Here is a 20,593-nt window from a genome sequence, read left to right on the forward strand (position 1 = left end):
GTGAAGTCACTTGACCATGGAAGTTGCCCTGATAAGGTAACCGCCTAGTAAGTTCGGCAGGTGATAGGAAATTACCCCTTCTTGCCCCTTACCCATGAACATAGGAGTACTTTTGTTCGACACTTCGACAGAACATTTTGCTAGAACTTTCAAAACCACGAAGACGTTTATGATGAGGTGCGATTTCACTTTGTGTTTTTTTTTTTTATCAATTCTAGGTACCTGTTGTTTAGTATGTAAAATACCTTACGCGTGGAAATTTCAATGGTTTCATTTTCAACTTATTTGACGTGGTTGTTTTAATCAATATAAGTATTTATTGCCGTTCTGTGGTTACTAAAATACGTATTATTAGGTAGTGATTTACTGTGATGATAAATCAATGTGTAATGAGATTGTGTTTCTGTAAATTGGATCTACTTATGAAAAAAATGATATGGGTACGAGCTTTGAAAAGTTCAGACAATTTTAATTTCGTTCCTATGACAGCTAGGAAGCTACATATTTTTTTTTTTTAATCGGAAGCTCTCGATGGGTACTCGATTGCTTCTAAAAGTACATATAGCGAAGGTCCAATTTTGATTTTAAGGGTTTGAAATTTGAGAAGAAAATCCAAAAATCGACATAAAGAATTTTTGGAAATTTTTCTCTGATTGTCTCCCTCCCCATTCCTCCTCCATTATCGTAAAAAACGAATCTCAGATTCGAATACAATGCTGATGAGGTTCCCCAAAAGAAAATATGTGTGTACAATGTCACTTTATATTCAGCTTGAAAAGAATCCATCACTATGGAAATTTTATTCAAATTCAAGTTCAGAACGTTCCCAGTAAAATTCCTTCAACTCGAATTAATCCCATAAACCTTCCAATTCCAACCCAAATCACTCGTAAAACCCAATCATAATGTAGTATCAGGCCACTCGACCACATGGAAATCTCTTCATCAAAACACCACCATTGCCACCGCAACAACGTACTCATCAATTACCAGCTCGTTTCACCCTTTCACTCGTCGTCGATTAAAGAAAAAAGAAAACCTCGTACACGCCCATCCTCTGCTACAGCTACGAGCTCTCTCGAAGTGTGAAAATTAGCTCGAAATTCGTGCAGCGCAACCCGGAAGCACACATTTCGCACATGCATAAAGTTCAAAGTAGTTAACGAGTGGTCTGCTCTCACCGTCCCGATGGTAGAGACTAGAGAGCTTTACGAGCCAAAATACTCGTATGTATAGACACAGACAAGGCGACAACGAAACAGACTCGTATATGTATATAATAGAGAGTCGAGCACGTGTAGACCTTCGGCTAACCGGACATTTGCCAGGTGGGTTGTCCGACATCAAAACGCGCTTTGAATAATACCAAAAGTGAATTTAACGCAAACTGTGGCACAGGAGACGACCGATCCCTTCTTGTATCCTTATGCCTTGCATGTTCCCAACCTCCGTTCTCGTTATCATCATTTTTTTGTTAATGCTGTTAACGTCGACGGCGACAATTTTGACGTTTTATACTCAACTAGCTCTACCGTAATTTCATAATGTTCGCAGGCAAACGACATTTTCAAACCTGGTTTGCGTTTTCGTCGCGATATTTTTACATCGCCGGAACGAGCTTTTTACCTCGCTCTCTTCGTTTCTCTCAGACATTTATTCTCAGGTTTTAGTGTTTCCATTTTCGGATGTATCTTGGCTATCTATCGTACTCGATGTTATTGTTTTATTAAATAATGATAAATGCGATGTTGCTGTCGTATGCAAAACAACTTAGTTTTTATTCGCCAAACTCGTCCAGTTCTGGATCTATTTCAGATACATATTTTGATTTCCCAATTGTTACATATATTCGCCATGGCCAGCTTAATTGAAAGTAAGAGCAACATTTTTTAAAAAGAATTTCTAATTTTCAAGATGCTAAATGTTATGACGTTATTGACCCTGTTTTATTCTAATCGTTCCGCCAAGAGGTGTTTAGACAAAAATTCGAGAACATATCTGCCATTGGAGCGCCCATCAATAATATACAAAAATGCGATTGCATAAACCTTCTTGCAATCAGCGAATACCTAATGCCTCGTTGTACTCATCCTGGTCCGTGTTTGTCCATTGTTGAACCATTTTTTTTTTTCAAACAAAAATGAGAAAATAATATGGCAGCAAGAAACATTAATTTTTTCGTTATGAATTGTGATCTGATTGGTCAATGGACTCTCAGTATCTCCTTCTCAACAGCTACCCAAGCGAACGTAAATTCGCAAACAATCAGACGGAACCAGAAAAGATCTTATCTCTGAACTGGGTAGGATTCCTACTAGACAATTAATTCAGTCCTTCAGACTTCCTAGTTTGGTCGAATTAGCTCAAAGAAATGCCTCCGCTCGCACTGAAAGTATAAAGCGATCTGATAACTGATTCTAAATCTACATAGAAGGTATTCGGAAAACAAAACCTTGGGTGCCATTTTTGGTACATATCTTCCTTCTGTTGGTCATATAGAAAAATTTTCAAGCAGAAGTTATTTCTTGGAAGCTTCTCTATAGGGTTTTGATTATTACAAAAACTTCATCTAGAGCAACCTTTGCCCCCCCCCTCCAAAAAAAGATTGAAAAAGTATGCGAGTTTGAGTATTTTTCAAATTTGAAGGGGGCAAGGGTTGGTTCAAATGAGATTTTAGTTCTCAAGTTGGGTTTTTATTTTTGAAAAAATTCTCAAAAATTATATTATTTTTAAATTTTGTACAGTTTAGACTTTTCAGAGAAATCATATTCCTTATTTTTTTGAAAATTTGAATTCCAAGTCAGAAAACAATGGAATGTTTTGGATTTTCTATGATATGTCATCCTATTGTTTTTTGGGCTCTTTTTTCGGATCAACTCGAAAGAATCGATATACGTATTACACATTAAACATTCGTTTATTTTAGGAATAACGAAATGAACGATTATTTGCGTACTATAGATACAATATTTTTTTCTTTAAAAAAAAAAAAAATTATAATAAAATAAAACAGAATTAGGTTTTTGATGCACCATGATGAGCCACAATCCAATATCTAATATTGATGTTATCTTCAAAGTTTACTGCTCACTGTACAATAGAGATGTTCGCTGAGGAGCATTCTTGATCATATTCAACGCCTCTTTTAATCACATGCGGTGTAGTTTTCTCGACCATACTGGGAAAAAAAGATGATTACTTTTTTTTGTGGAAAATTTACGATTTTTTTAAAAGATTAAAATTAGATTTTAAAACAATTGAGCTAAAACACCTCCACTCGTTGAATAACTATCGTAAATAATTACCTTATACAATCAATTATTGGACACACTGACAAACAAAGAGTGCATCCAGTACAGGCATCGGTTACATAAGGAATATGTGTTTCGTGATCGAAAGTTATCGCCTGATAACCAGAATCATTGCAGGTCAAATAACACTTCCCACAGTTTATGCACATGTCCTAAAATCAGACGAAAAATTTATATATTTGCATTTACCTATTTATTTCAAAATAAAATAGGTAAGGTAAAATATTTTGAGTTAGTTTACTTACATCATTTATCAATGCTACGACTTGTTTTTTATTATCTAAGTTTTTATAAGTGCCAATATGTTTGAGTCCTTCTCCGATCACATCTTTGACTTTGACGGCTTGGACTGGTTCATCGTCTCGTTGAATTTGTTCTATGTTATTCAACAAATCTTTGCTTTTTTTACTTGTAGCTATGATTTCTTTCTTGACTTGCAGAAATTCTCCAAAATTTGGCAAAGTCTGTAACAAATTCTCCTGTATCATGGTTTTTGAAGAATAGAGATAATTCACGCTGAAATTATGAAACCTAAACTGAAACGATGTATGAAGGGTTGCCAATCCTTAGAATTACAGGAGCAATTTCGAAAGCTTCACAGTGTCTTTTTTCAACATTTCATAGCATAACTCATAAAATGATTCTTCTTCTTATTTTTTTAAAAAAGAAAATAATGATTTTGGAAGGACCATTCATAATGTTGAATTAGCCCCAGTTTCACTTTTTCAGTTTAGGCGCTCCGATTTCGCTTCAAAAAAAATTATAAATTTCTGATTAAGAAAAATGAAAAATAGCTATGTATCAGTGGCTCCTTAACCTTCTTTGGAGCAGATAGAGCTGTTTTTTTTTTTTTTTCAAATTTTTAGCAATTGTGATTTCTTGTCACAATGACCAACTTCAGAGTCCAATTGATCAGGAATGCTGACACTTTAAAAATGATTGAAACTGCCTTAAAACATTCTTGCCAAAAGTTTCAAAAGTTCAAAACTGAGTTTTTGTTTGAAAGCTCAATTTTAAAAATCTTGTCACATTTTGTAACTACGATTAAAATTAGAAAAAAATCCAGAAAGCATACAATTGGGGTTACAAAAAATTGTGGGGGGGAGGAGGGTTGAAGGAATTTCAAGATATCAGTCAAAATTCAAGAAAATGTCAAATATCATGTGACACAAGGTTTCGTACATTTTTTAAAACGCTGAATACAAATGTCGACTTATTTTTTTGATTTGACCTCTTCAATGACCCCCCCCCCCCATCGACCTTCAACATTTTCTGAAAATTGAAAACATCGTGTAACGTACGGTTTATTAGGTTATTTGGAGCGCTGAGTACGAATATCAACTTATTTTTCTGATTTGGCTTCTTCAACGACCCCCATTGACCTTCAAAATTTTCTAAAAATGAAAAAATCGTGTGACATATGGTTTGTTTGGTTTTCGGGAGTGCTGAGTACGAATATCAGCTTATTTTTGTATTTTGACCCCTTCAACGACCCCCATTGACCTTCAAAATTTCCTGAAAATTGAAAAAATCGTGTGACATATGGTTTATTAGGTTATTAGGAGTGCTGAGCACGAATATCAACTTATTTTTCTGATTTGACCACTTCAAAGACCCCCATTGACCTTCAAAATTTTCTGAAAAAGTTCATAATTGCAATAAAGTATCCTAAAAATGTATTTTTTCGCATATTCTTGAATAACTGATCTGAAAATTTAGCTTTTTTGGCCAATATTTTTGAAAATTCCAAAACCGATCTCATTTTTGGCATGATAGGTACTTATGGCCCAGGATTCAGGAAGCAAAATCGATTAATTAGGTCTACCAATACCAAACATAATGTTGAAATTATTCAAAGCTCATAAAATTGTGCCTTTATTTTTAATTCCAGATAAAACATCTAGACTTTGTTTTTCAATTATTTTCAATGACTTAGGAATAAATTATAGATCGAAAATTCTTAGATCATCACGATCTTAGTACCTTATTTTGATCATTTCTAATCGAATATGCAGGTTTCCCCATTTGATGTACCGGTGTCGGAGGCGACTGACCATTCCAATCTCGTAGACGTTTAATATTTTTCAAATACAGAAGTGTTTTTAATCCGGTAATATAATCATCGACGACGGTGAAATCTTGATTTTGCACTGCGCTGCAAACCTGCACATTTGAAAGATGTAAGAAGACACAAATTTTCATTTCACATCCAGCAGATGATAAAATTCATGCAACTTACTTGTAGAACGGAAGCACCGCATTGTAAAAATTGCAGCCCTACGTCAGCCGAGTCAATGCCTCCAATACCCATGATGGCAAATCCTGGCAACGCTTTTGCAACCGCAGATACTGCTCGAAGACCTACTGGTCGAGTTGCGTTGCCTGATACACCGCCATATGTTGTTAACTTATCAGTACCAACGGCAGGCCATGGTTCTCCTTTCGAGTTCAGGCCCATTAATCCGGAGATTGTGTTTATGGCAGCTACACCGTCAGCTTTGCCTGATAATAATCATAAAATTTTCAAATGTAGGTTGGTAATTGAAAAATCAAGTCACTTGTATACTTTTTGGTATAATTATTTGTGAAGTACCTTCATAGGCTGCCCTGGCTATTGACACAACATCGGTGATATTAGGAGTAAGTTTAATAAATACTGGAATTTTCACCGCTGCTCGTACCCAAGATGAAATATCACGAACAAGTTCTGGATCCTGTCAACATACGAGTATTTTATAAAAATATCTACCTATAGAGCATGCCTATGAAATCAATGACATCGATTAAGCAATATCAAACAAATCAAAGTTTACCTGTCCGCAAGCAAGACCCATTCCAGATTCTCCCATGCCATGAGGGCAAGATAAATTCAATTCTAAAGCATCAGCTCCTGCAGATTCAGCCATCTGGCTAAGCTTTGTCCAGTCTTCTCGATTATACGAACACATGATGCTGGCGATGAGAACCTTATCGGGGAAATCGGTCTTCAACTCGCGTATACTTTGGATCCAGTATAAATCAGTCTTTTCAGATATCAGTTCTATATTTAGGAATGATCCTTGCTCGGGTCCGTATAAGTGACGTGATGTTGTACCTCGTATAATTCTTGGAGATACGTTTGTGACGATATCCTAAATAGTATAACGTAGAGGATTACTCTGAGCTTTGAATTACGTACAATGGAGAAAAATCGAGATTATTGGATTACACTTACTTTGTATAATGAGAAAGTTTTTGTTACAACAAATCCCCAACCTGCTTCGAAGGCTCTTCTAATCATGGCACTAGAAGTAGTAGGAGGTGCTGAAGCTAAACCAAACGGATTTTCGAATTTCAATCCGCACATTTCAACGCTGATATCAACCTCGTCAATAGGAGTGTAGAATTTTGGTAGTTTCGGTATTGAATCTACATTTAGATTGTGTAAATTCTGTAAAAAAAAAAAATCGAAGTCTTTTTAGAATTGGTATGTATACTTAGTTAGATAATTTTGAATCGTTAGGCACCTACTTGAATTCTCTGATGAATCGACCAAGCTGCAGTTTTTCCATCATTTACTGATTCTACAGTAGTTTCAGCAATTCCGGCAAAGTCGCCACCGCAGAAGACATCAGGATCAGTTGTCTGCATTGTTTTCAAGTCAACGATTGGGTATCCAGAATCGTTGAATTTGATCGGATCGAGAACCTCGATTACTAAGAACACAAAATTTGAAATCTAAGCCCGAATGAAATTAATCAAAAATCATGAACAGATTTGTACCCAAACCCACCTTCTTTATCATAAAGACCGGAACCAAATGCAGAAATAATGAAGTTTGCTTTCATCTTGAGAACTTGTTCGGGATCTTCTTTCCATGATCCATCATCTTGTTCTTCGTTTCTCCAGAATGTTATGCCTGTAATTTTTCCTCCATTTGTTTGCACACTCTTAGGTGACTGGAATGGGATAAATTCGCATTTTTCTTCTACTGCCAATTGCATCTGTAATATGTATTAATAAAATGAAAATCTATGGTTTCATGGAAAGAAAAAAAAAATTAAATGGAATAATATTCTTACCTCTTCCGGTACAGCTCGAATATTGGTAAATCCTCTTCGAAAAACAGCGAATACTTTTTTCGCTCCGCATCGCAATGCTGAAGTGGCACAATCAAAAGCTGTATCTCCAGCTCCCAAAACAACCACATTTCCATGTAGCTGAGGTAAACTAGAACAATTGCAATTGCTGCAAATGCCTTCAAAAAAATTCAATAATTATTTCCAAGTACTAAACTTTTTTATTGTGTCATCTAATTTTTGAAAGATTTATTGGCGAATTAAGAATAGAATGATACCTGTCTTGCTTCCAGCTGATACTCGAGGTAGGAACGATTTCGACGTATAGAAACCCATTTCTTGAGTTAGACCTCTGAATATAGGGATTAAATTAGCTTCGGGGTGACCTATTCCGATAAATATCACTTTATATCCTTCATTTTTCAATTTCTAGACAGAAAAAATATGGCATGTATTACTCAATGAGTGGCCTGTTCTGAATTTTAAAAATTGGAAATAGGTACTACTCTATGATGTATTACATTAATGGTCAAGTGATCCTTTGACAGAGGTGTTCCTGTGATGAATTTTACTCCTAGATCTTTCACCAATTGGATTTCGAAATTGACTGCATCGATTGGTAAACGATACTGAGGTATTTCTGAAGAACTGCATCAAAGAAGTCACACGATTCAATTGAAAATCATCAAATTAGAGCTTACTGAAGTAGAACTTAATTTCTTCATATCGAAAGTTCTTCAGAACAGTTTTAAACTCGTGTGATAAACGTTCAGATCTGTTCTGCTCAGATACGGCCAATGATTACGAGTACACTGTTTGGACCTGATTGATCTGATCTTAGATCAGGTTTAATCAAGAGATAGGTCGTATCTGAGCAGAACTTATCTTATCTAACATCTAACTTATCTTAAAAAGGCTAAATATGGAAATGAAAGATCAAAATAAGGAAATTTTCCTATATCGTAGTTTTGATCTTATCAGACCAGATCAAATGCAATTCAGTCATTTTTTCCTCGCAAATCAACTTACGAACGAGAAAGGATTCATAATATCCTGCAGAATTTGGAGACAGCATGAAGAAAAATCAATGGAATGTCCAAAAATACAACACCAACTTACATAATAAAATTAAAATATTTCAGAAAAGTAAAATTTTCGATTTTTTTTTTCAAATCTGTTGGCAAAATTGGTCTTGTAACCGTAACGTATCGAAAAGTGTTCGGTAATTTTAGTTTTTATTTTTAAATAAAAATTAAATTCGTTTCGCGAATTCTAAATATCGCTGGTTACGTTTTAAATGGAATTTTGTACTTTTCGTAAAATCGCGTAAACTGTTGGCTGTTAAATTATCGTCGTATATTCGTTGTTTTTGTTAGTTACTAAGTTCGTTCGCGTTAATATTGATTTAATCGTCGAGTTATAAAGTCATCGAGCTCTTGCTCAGTTCTTTGTTTTCGTTAGGTTTGTTGATCTTTAGGTCAACGACCTTGTAAAATAAATATTGCTTTTATTTTGAGTTGTTATGTTTTGTCAGTCGAATTGTTTGATTAATTTCAATATTCTTGAGTCAGATTTATCGATTTAGATCGATTCATCGTACAAAATCTGGTAAAATTTTTAAAAATTGAACGACGATTAAAGGGCCCAAAATTTTATTTCTAAATTTCTAACGAATTTCCAAAATAAAAAAAAATTGGCACATCTCCAATTTAAAAACATTGCATTTCAATTAAATTCAGGTAAAAAGCAAATTACACGTTATTTTCACCCCCTCCCCCATCCACCACCCACTCCAACACAAATCGATTAGTGTAGTGACTTCTTCGTGTTGAAGCTTCCAGTAGCTTTCAGATTTTCTATCAAGTATTTGTCTAAAATCCTTAAAAATTTAAGTTTTATCAGGCTGGAATCGATTTTGAAAAATTTTGCTTTTATTTTACCGAATGAATCTGAAGAATGAATAATCCAAATTTATGAGATGAATTTTATTTGAGAAATTGATTTCTTTTTTTGGTGATCAGATCAGCTCGAAATTGCAACCGATTGATGAGAGATTCAAAAGTAGGGATTAAATTACCTAAATCCCCCTCCCCATTAAACTGCTTAGTAGTGGTTTCGGTCCATTTTTTGAGGCCTCTAAAAAATGTTTAAATTTCCCACTTTTCAAAAAAAAAAAAAAATTGATTTTCAACCGACAGAAAAGATTTTGAAAAAATTGGGACATAATCCATCGAAAATACGAGTAACAGGAGAATAATTAATCCGAATTGGTAGTATGTAGTTGAATTTAATTTGAGCCCTTTTGATTAAGCTCAGCATTTTTTAAAAACTTGAACATCCAAAAATTTTCCAAAAGTGCATTGGTTCTAGATTGCCTTGAAACTATAACTCAATTGATTAAAGAGGTCAAAAACAGGGCATAAATTCAATTTCAGTAAATATTCTACCATAATTTAGCCAAATTATGACCTTTTTTTTAGGAAACTTGCCAAATTTGAAATATTGCAGAAAATTGAGATATTGTAGATTCTGAAAAAAACTAAGAAAATGTAATTCAGTGCTCGAAATTTTGCCTATGAGTATATTTTTAAAATGCTCTTTCGATTTATTCATACACACTTCGAAAATCGATCTGGCTATCGTAAAACACCTTCCAGTATTTTCAGCTTCATGATCTCTTAACAGAGTTAACGTGAAGTTATGCAATATACTCAAAACGTACCTCAATCCTCCTAAGTAAGACTGTTTTTCAAAAATTGTCAAATTCGTGTATCCCAGTCTGGCTAAAAAAGTACTGCATGATAACGAAGCTGGCCCAGCACCGATCAAAGCGATTTTCGTATCATGATGTTGAGGCAATGGTAATCCTGGTTCGCGTATTTGAGGAATGTTCATTTTTTTGAAAATCTAAAATTGTTAAATAAATATAAAAACTTCCGGAAGATTTACCACGTGGATATTTTTATTTCCGCTAGAAATATGGTGGTAGGTAGTCTCTAGGTACATTCCTTCTCAAGCTCACATCTCTGTTTATAAATAAAATAAACAATCCGGCTAATAGAAGCTATTACGGCCTTCTGTCTAATTTACATAATTACATAATTCGAATTCCGTCTACACGTTTTTCAAACAGAGGTATCGATTAATTTTAGTAGGTAATAATCGATTGTACGTACTCGTAATCTAATAGGTACATGTGGATGATATTTTTATCAACTATGAACTTGTATGTGAACATTTCTATGCACCATGAGTGGTAAAAAGTGCTATTTTATCTTATCAGAAGAAAACTAGTTCATTGCAAACTTCGTAAGCTTACACGTTAGATTTTGCCCCCCCCCCCCCAATTGATCAACAAGTACCTACCTATTGAATTCACGTATCATAGAAACGGATACGTTTAATTTATATGTACATTCTACAAAGCACGTACTTCCGTTGCGAATTGTTGCAAACCACCAATGTTTATGGGACCTTCTTCGGTAGCAGCCAGATTACAACCACCAACACAGAGATCACTCGTTGGACACACCATACCGCAGGTTAAACCTAATGGATTATCCGAGAATATGGCCTTGGCAGCACCGTAATAATTCTAAACATTTTGAAAGCGATTAATGATTTTTTGAATTAAAGTGGACGATTGCTTATGATGAAATGGTAAAATAGATAGAGGTACTCTCTAAATTTGACTGTTTCAAATTTAGAGAGTAGGTAAGTAAGTTGATAGGTTGATGTTTCCCGACCACTCAAAGACTGTATCCAAAAAACAAATGTACCTACCTACCAACCTAATTTTTTTCGTTTTTTAGCACGTGTTTTTTTTTCAAAATTGGGAGGTATTTTTTTCAAAAAGTAAACAGTTATTTTCAACTTGGCAGATTCGAATTGAAAACACTCGTTCGTCATTTTAGAATTGAATTTCGTGATTTTTGGTCCCCCCAAATAGCTCCTTTGAGTTTGTTTCATCTACGAAGAATTGGATGAATCAAAATTAAACACGTGGAAATAGATATAAGGTCCATCTGTCTATCTATTTTTCCTAGTAAGTACGCAATTATTAATCAGAGAAATGAGACACTCGTACTTTATTAGATATGCTCGTGATGAAACTCTTGATATCGATTTGAGTAGGACAGGATTTCTGACAAGGGGCATCTGCACACTTTAGACATCTCGAGGCTTCCTTCAATGCTCCACGTTCGCTTAATGTGGTGTGCTTCACATCGTCAAAATTCTTATACAGCGAATGACTTTTCTAAAATCGGATAATTAGGCACAATAAATTGAGTTATAGTACTCATCATATAGTGAGCAAGAGTAGCGCAAAACTCAGGCACATCATGATCATATACTTATTGTAAACTGTGAACTTACATTGCACGATTTACCAGTATTTCGTTTCCATTTGATTTTCTCGTTTTTGGTCAAAATGGTCGGCTGAATATTTGCGACTGGTTTTATTCTCGGATTCAGAGACAAAATTGCCTACAAAAATTATCATCAGTTTAGCTTTTCGTTTAATGTTTAATTTTGACGCGATACGAGGAAGTTGGATTTCGAATATAAACAAGTCAAAGGTCGATTTATTTAAATTTAAAATCAAGCGTATATTTAAAACAAGTGCAGTGTGAATTAAATATGGCATTAATAAAATAAATATGAGTAGGTAAATGAGTAATTTTAGGTGTAGGCTAATTTCTAAAATAGGTGAGGGTATTTTTACCTCAATATCAGGCAAGTCTTTACTCAACAACGTGGTGCACATTTTGGTAACCGTTAACACAACATAAAAACTTCACTCGACGAATGAAATTTCGCACTCGACTGCTCGAACTTGGAAATTATTGGTAAATACAAACGTCTGAAGCGGTAATGAAAACACTAAACACTACATATGAATATCTTGGTAAGTCGTAACAGAACCCACCAAGCAACATGTATAGTTTTTATCATTATACGTTATCGTTATTCTCATTAATACAACAGTGGTACGTAAAGTAATTGAGTGATTAGATGAATTTTACAATGTTCTAACATCTAATCTCCCATATTTTGAAGAAAAAAAAAACAGTTTGAGTTATCACATTTTTTTTACTACCTACCTCGTGGGATCGCATCGTCGATACTTCAAATACATAGTTGAACTTTGAGACGATTTCTAATGATTTTCTTCGAAATAGATGAAAAATTGAGAAGGCAGGTCAATTACGTTTTAGAACCTTTTTCCTAGATAAACCCAGTCCGGGCATTAGAGCAGCCCTCCTTCTCCTCCATAGAAAAAAAAATCCTGACCTCTTAAGATCATTGGCTGTATTGATTCGTCTGACCAGACTCACAAGGTCGTTCGTCTTCTTCTCTAGCCTATAAAAATCATTGTCCGCCCATGGAACATTTTGAAATCATTACCAATGAACTCAGGAGGCTAAAAATAGGGTACAAACCGAAATTTCAGTTTATTTTCTTTACACGTTGGGAAACGAGTAATTTTTCCTCTTTTATTTTCAGAAATGCCTTGACGCTGAAAAAATTTTTCGATTTGAACCGGCGCAAACGGATTTTGAAAATCTGAGCCTAAACTAATGGAATTGGTCATAAAAATGGGAAATCCGAGTTTATAAGTGATGAACTAATGAATTACATTTTCACTCAATTTTTTCAAAAACTGGCTGGAAAATTTGAAAAAAAACGCTGGAGGCTCCAGAACGGTTCGAAACCATCTCTAATCAATTCGGAAAATTGAAAATAGCGCACAAATCAAATTTCAGCATTCTGCGTCAATTTGGTAAAAATTTGATTTTTTTTCCTTTTTTTTGGTCCAAATTTGAATTGCCAAAAATTGAAAAATGAATTTCTGCGCCTGAAATTTTGTCCGGTGGTGTTTTTTGAGGGTCCTCTATCGATTTATTTTAATTTGTACGATTCGAAGATGTTTGTTCCGATTTGTGGTCAATTTCTTTTCTTTTTTTTTAAATGGCTGTGTTAAAAAAACAAGGATATTCTTCAATCGAGTTAATTACCTACTCAATAATAGGAATAAGGAATTCCAAATAAAAGCCTGACAAAATACTCGTATCATCAAATCATTTTCGAAAGTTTGACCTAATTACAGTGATCCATCAATTCCCCCTCCCCCTCCATTTCTTGAAAGTCAGACTTGCTTCAATTTCAATAATTGATTTTTTCAAAGTTTTTACGCAGTCTGACATAATGTCAATAATTCGTCACAATTTTACCCAAGTTCTTAAAAATCAGACAAAAGCATGGGAAATTTATTGATTTTTTTTCAATTTTTTGAAATTGTATTAAAATACTATTACGAATTGGAAGATCACTTCCTGAAAAGTCTTGTGACATGATATGAAAAAGTCAACAATTCTTTTTCAAGTTTTTAAAACTCAGCGTGACGCAGATCAGCGTAATTTTCTACAATTACCGTTTCAAAAATAAAAGCTTGAAGTTTTCTTTTAATATTTTGATATTGTAATTTATTTTGAAACAACTAAAAAAATGCCCTCTTTCCTCATCCTAATTCAGCTTAGCCCAGTTCGTGTAGTATCAAAGTACACATACACCCAAATAAGCTCTCATTAAAAATAAAAAATGTATCTCGTCTGAAAAAACGTTTACGTATCATCATCGAAAAGATAAAATTGCACATCACGTGCCATCAGTCCGGAACCTCTCTGATCACCTTGCAACGCACGATTAAAAATCGAAAAATCATACTCTAGGCAATTTAAGTTCGAAATACTTGAAACTCGTTGGCATGCTTTATAACGCCAAGTATCATGCACTCGATAAGAAACAATAATTATAAATTAAACGAGTAGGTACCAAAAAAAAACGAAGAATGTAGCAATTACAACATTTATTTTATAGTAACTACATATTTATGTGATTACACTTTATCATCGCATGAAAAAATTTCGTTTTTATGCCCCTCGAAATGCAAATTTTCAGAAGATTTCGCTCGAGCCTGTTCTCTTTTCTTTTTCGAAGTAACTTCTTTCAAAAAAAACATCATTCTAATATTAAAATTCAGGAAACCAAAAAATGAACTCTGCATTTGAAAAACCTCGTATTTAGGCATCTCAGAATTGCACATCTCAATACTAACATGACTTAAAAATATACAAGTAAACTTAATTGCTCAATTTTCCAATTTCGATATGTTTGTTCATTTAATTTAGTTTTTATCTTTTTAAACTGACTGTTTACATTACTCAAGTATTTCTAATTGCGTTTTGAAAAAAATATAACTCTCAAGTATTCCAAATGATCAAAAACAAAAAAAGAAACTATTTACTTGTTAAAATTGAATAAAATTAGTCAACAGAAGAAAAGAAAAATAAATAAATAAAATATGACATCTAGCTCGAAAATTACAAAGAGTTTAAGAAATAGAATACAAATTGGAAAATAAATAACACTGGGGGTACATGGAAAAAAATTACTTAAAACTAAACACAATTATTTTTAGATACGTTGATTGAGTTACATACTTCGTGGTGGTTGATGTTATCTGTGAGTTGGTCCCACCATTCTAGATATTCCACTTTTATCTATTTTGGAGTCTCTATTTCAGCATTGTTTTATGGTGAAAAAAATCAAAAACAAGAAAGGAAATAGAATGTTGTGGTTTACGAGGTAGCAGTCACTTTAAAAAAAAAAAAAGAAAAAGAAAAGGAATCAATTGAAAAAATATATACAGACACACACGACAAAAAACAAGCATGGAAAGAAAGAAGATAAAACTTGAAAGTAACAGACATAGTGGAAAATACAAAACAGCGACAGGAAACATTGTTGGCGGTAGCGTCCCAAAAGTACAGAAATATGATGAATGAAAATCAAAAAATTATTTACAAAAACAAAAAAAAAGACATTCAGAAAAATAAGAAAAAGGTAAAATGATAGAAAAAATTTGAACAAAAAACGACATTATGAGTATAACGTAGTAAGTAAGTATAGGTAAATAAGTAAAGAAAATTTTGTGGGTTCACACATTAATCAAAATCAAAAAAAAAAAAAATTGAATTTCAAAGAACAGTTGAAAAAGTATGCGAGAACAACCATTGTCTGATTTTAATTTTTATCACATAATTTTGGAGTTCAAACAATTTTTTCTTACGTAAGTATTTTTTCTTAAATCTACCTACTTAAAAGAATTGGAAGTACAAAAAAAATTTTCATAACAGAAAAAAAAATTATTTTTATGTACCTAACATTACAAAAAACAATAATTACTGGAATTACATAGGTTAGGTACCATGACGTATTCCAGATTTACAACAAAAAGTTTGCCTCACTGTACAAACGACAGTTGAGTGTTTTGATTGAATGCAAATTCTTGACACTTCTCTAGAATCACAGAGAGAGTTGACAAGTTGCATTTTATTTTCTACAGGAGTGTGGAAATGATACTATATATCGCATCATCGCAATAATATAGTATTGAAACCTTTGAAATAGGCCATAATAGTACCCATACGTGTACACGGTTTCGAAAGCCTGTACCCAGATTTTAACAATACCACAGATATGAAGTACGATGACTTCTTCTGTGCAGTATTGTCCTGGGGCGATGCGTATGGGTAGACAGAGGGGGGTACCACCAGTGTCGGCAATCGTTTACGCGTTCCGGCCTGGTTGGCCAAAAATAAAATAACATCAACTGAAACCAAGCCACTCGCGACTGATTTGCGTACAAAAATAAAATATTGGACTACCTATTTCAAAGAGGCTAGAAATTAGTATCATAATTGGATACAAGGTTCTAACCAGGAGCTTGCAACACATTATGGTAATTATGGTCTCCAGCAGCCGGAACTAAAGCTTGTGCTTGGCCAGGCAAGGGGACGTCAGGGTCGTCATCGTCATCGTTATCGTTATCATCAGAGTCCGAGTCTTCAACGGCTGCGTTGGCAGCAGGTTCCGGTAGGTCTTCGTCATCACCGGGTTCCCGTGGATTAACATTTGTGGATGCGTAGCCCATTCTATTCAAAAAGGCCAACTCCTCTGGTAAAAATTGAATTGCTCGATGAGAGACTTTCTTTTTAAAAAAAATATTTTTTGAACAGATTCCATATGACTACAACGACATTATGTATGAGAAGGATACTGAATATATTGTAGAAAATCATAATTATTTCAAAAATATGAGAAAAGCAAAGAACATATTTATGAATTTAAAAAAAAATTCTTTAATGACTTTAATGAAACCACTGTTTTCTCTATTTTGCATATTTTTTTTCATATTTCCATGCCTCGCTCATCGGTATACCAATGGTACATTACATACATTCCAAAAACAACTCACTTCTTATTACGAAAATTACTACATATAATATCTATTAATTGATTAATACATATAAAATTAAAAGACACAAAACTACTCCATCAACTGGATCTGTACCTTGGTCAATTTTTCCTGACCCACCTATTCAAAATTCATAACTAGACTAATATCAACTCAAAATGCATATACAAGTAGGTAATGTATTGTAATTTCTGAGAAATTGAAAATCTTTCAATTTTTTTTTCGATTTTCCAACACTTGAGAAAAACTTAACGATCTACTACAAAAGTCGAAGATTTTTAATTTCTCTGAAATCGCAATATAGAGTAATATGATTTATTTCGAGTTGGTACATATAAGTCCAGAGGGGTATTATGTAATTTTTGTTTCAGTTCTATTTAATTTTAATGAAATTTTTTCATGATTGGTGTCATTCGATTGAAACAATTTTCAATTTTTTCTGACATTGAAAAATTTTTGTGATACATATCAATGTCGAGCTTATCAAAACTTCATTACATTATTTTTGACTACCTATTACGTATTACATTGTTATGCCATTTTCCTCGATTTCTGTTACATGTTTTCATCGATTTCGACACCATTTTTGAAAATTCCTACCCTATTTAACTAATTTTCGTTCATTTCAAGTAATTTCTAGTATTTATTACTTACCATTCCCCCGCTCGATACCATCAGCATAAGCGTCTGCTTTGCTTCCGGGATCATTGGGATGGCCCTAAATGTACTGTCCACATGAATTGTGCAATTTGGTTGTTCTATGTAGTAGACGGCGAAAAAAAAAAATAATATACGTAAGTAATAAATGCATAATAAAACATCTCATACACGAGATCTACTTTCAAAAATACTTATTTATAAATTACGTACTCAGTCATCCCACTGGACAGGAATACTAAAGAATGGCGCCCTACTATCCCCCTGTAGAAGGGTCTTCCTTGGCTGTCATTCCTAAATTATTCGTTACCTTGTGCCATTAACAGGTGGTAGACCATTGAAGCATTTTCCCGCCACCGGTGGAAAGTTCTGCTTAGTTGATCGAAGTCAAGATTGGTGAACTGTACCTACCGCTGATCTGCAGACCGAGCATTGGCGCTGTACTGTACCAATGCACTGCTCACAAAAGAATAGGTGGTCGCACGGGAACGGTGCATGGGTTGCTGGCCTTGCTAGGCAAATTACACAAGGATTCGGAATTTCTGCTGAAAAAATATCAATAATTAACATTTATTTTGTAATCGAAACTTCTTGTCAATTCGTCTGGATACCTCTGTGAAAGATAACACAGATCAAGTTGTAAGTTTTTCTGTACAAACTTACTGAAAGCAGTTTGGATTTTGAAGCAGAAATGGGTGGTTCATGGGGAAACTAGCGGAGTCGAGATTTTCAATAATTCGCTTTGTTTCGAATGATTGGGAAATCCATTCACTTGGGGCTTTCGCAGCTTCGTAGTTGGTGAATCGGCAAAGTACAGGGTGTTCCAGAATAACCTGTCACATTTGTTTTCTTAGTAGCTGCGAGAGAAAAATGGTTACAGAAATTTTTTTATAACCAAAATGAAGTAGAAATGTGCCGTTTTTAGACCATATATGTATTTGAGTTTTCATTATAAATTAAGTTTTAAAAATTATTCCACCAAGATGTTTTCCATCATTTTTGACACAATCGACCAAACGTTTTTTAAAATTATTCAACACTTCGTTGAGCATTTCTCTTCCAATCAGTCTTGATACACTTTCGACTTGAGGTAACCCCATTCCAAACAGTCAACTTGGCGGAGTGTAGAGGTTTCTCGTGTATTATCATCGGATTCTCTGACGACCAGTAACGCATATTTTGTTTATTCACATCGCCGTTTAGATAAAAATGAGCTTCGTCAGTGAAGAGTAATGAGTTCAATGGAATCTCACCAGTATCAATTCTTGTAAGCATATCCTCAGCAAATGATTTTCTTGTCACAAAATCATTTTTTTGTAACTTTTGAGTGATTAAAATCTTATATGGATGGAAACTGAGATCTTCAGATAAAATTCGTTGCAGAGAAGTTGGTTTGATTTTTAAATTTAATGCTCGTTTACGTATTGAAGTGGTAGGGGTAGTCTGTACTGAATGCCTTACTCGGTCCGTTGTTTCTGGCGTTCTTACAGATCTTTTGCGACCTGTAGGCTTATTTTTACAAGCATGAGCGGTTTTCTCGAAGTTTTTTACCCATAATTTCACTGTTCATCGCGATGGCACTTCACTTTTACCAGTAAGTTTAAAATGTTTGCGAAAGGCACGAATTGAACTAATGTAGGAGTCATTATCTCTCTATATTAAAATTGTTGAAAAAGGCCTTTACAATAAAAGCGCGCTGCACAGCAGTCCACTTCTCCATGGCAAAAAATAACTACTGAAACATAATTCGGCATGTGCTGGCTACCTGGAACCGCTTTTACCATTCCCCTAACACCATTTGAACACAGCTCAGTGCTTACCAAAATGTGACAGGTTATTCTGGAACACCCTGTATTTTAACAGCCTTCACGACATGGTTGTCTGGTTAGTGGATGTCAAAACTTCAGATTTGGATATAACCAGGTACAATCTGAAAAAAAAGTTGTATGAACAAGTTGTCTATTTTTGAAATTCGAGGGGCGGCCGAGCTTTGAAAAAAATTGAGAAAAACGTATTTTTGACTAGGGAATGGGTAGTACTTTGAAAAATGAACAAATTTTGTCATTATGAATTTTTGGCCAACTTTGAAATTGAAAGGGCTATAGAAACATTTTAAAAGAATAAAATTGAGAAAAACGTGTATTTGACCTTGGGAATGCATAATGGGCAGTACATTGGAGAATGAACGAATTTTGTCATTATGAATGTTTGCCTAAATTTGAAATTGAATGATCCAGAAATATTTTGTTTCTTTTAAAGTATGTACATACATATTTCTGACCCGTTCAATTTCATAGTTGAACAAAAATTCATAATAACAAGATTTGTTCATTTTCCAATGTACCTACTACCCAATCCCAAGGTCAAAAACACGTTTTTCTCAATTTTTTCTTTTAAAATGTTTCTAGCCCCTTCAATTTCAAAGTTAGGTATAAATAATGACAAAACCATTTCCAAAGTTCAAAATAGGTACGTTTTTCGCAATTTTTTTTTTTCGAAGCTCGGTTGCCCCTTAAATATCAAAGATAGGCAACTTGAGTTGTCCATTCAACGTTTTTTTCAAGTCGTACCCGGTTGGCGGTTATATCCAAATCTGAAGTTTTGACATCCACTCACCAGACACTGACCCTGTATTTTAAGGTGTGTTTATACTGGCCGCGACCTGGTACGGTTACGGGCCGCGGTGTGTACGGATACAGATACAGAAAATTAAAATTTATTTTATTTTTCTGTAAAAATGGTATGATTTGTTTTGGTTTGTCATCATTTGAGAAATGTTCATTTTCCTAATGCGAAATTGGTTAAATTAATGATAAGTGAAGAACTGAAGATGATTTATTACGCTCACATTTAATTAATCAGATAAGTACCTTACGTTTCATTTTATTATTATTAATACTAATCATAAAAAATGTAGAATAATGATACTTTGTGCTTTCTTTTTTCTACTTTTGCAGAGGAAGAGGTGCACTAACTCTCAAATTGCCAACTAACTGCTCCAGTTTCATTCAGGTACTTACACAACACATCCCTCAACTGTCGGCTAGCTCGGTTCGATGTATTTTGGCGAGGTTCAGCTATGTTGGAAGTATGCAGGCTTACTTCAACTTGGAAAGCTGTGAACTTTCTGGATTCTTTATTAAGCACTAATTGCCAGAATCCCGCTGTGAAGTCAAGTGTACAGAAGAATCTGTCTCCAGCATTGTCATATAACATGCTGGCGATTGTGTTAGGCTCTGATTTTT

General features: G+C 34.2%; 1 protein-coding gene across 1 annotated transcript; it reads right to left on the reverse strand.

Annotated features, from left to right (window-relative positions):
• Positions 1-2,898: 2,898 nt before the first annotated feature.
• Positions 2,899-12,275, reverse strand: LOC135833177 (dihydropyrimidine dehydrogenase [NADP(+)]-like). The gene is made up of 18 exons (XM_065346844.1): positions 12,096-12,275; positions 11,747-11,857; positions 11,457-11,627; positions 10,803-10,964; positions 10,092-10,276; positions 7,891-8,017; positions 7,648-7,798; positions 7,373-7,548; positions 7,084-7,294; positions 6,822-7,006; positions 6,526-6,741; positions 6,125-6,442; positions 5,905-6,025; positions 5,551-5,813; positions 5,295-5,474; positions 3,557-3,775; positions 3,306-3,463; positions 2,899-3,178 (listed from the first exon to the last, which is right to left on the reverse strand). The coding sequence occupies exons 1-18, from the start codon at positions 12,135-12,137 to the stop codon at positions 3,088-3,090; spliced, it is 3,087 nt and encodes a 1,028-aa protein (XP_065202916.1). The 5' UTR covers positions 12,138-12,275; the 3' UTR covers positions 2,899-3,087.
• Between the last annotated feature and the right edge of the window lie 8,318 nt (positions 12,276-20,593).

The sequence above is a fragment of the Planococcus citri genome, chromosome 1, assembly GCF_950023065.1.
Source record: "Planococcus citri chromosome 1, ihPlaCitr1.1, whole genome shotgun sequence".
In the NCBI taxonomy this organism is placed as follows: domain Eukaryota; kingdom Metazoa; phylum Arthropoda; class Insecta; order Hemiptera; family Pseudococcidae; genus Planococcus; species Planococcus citri.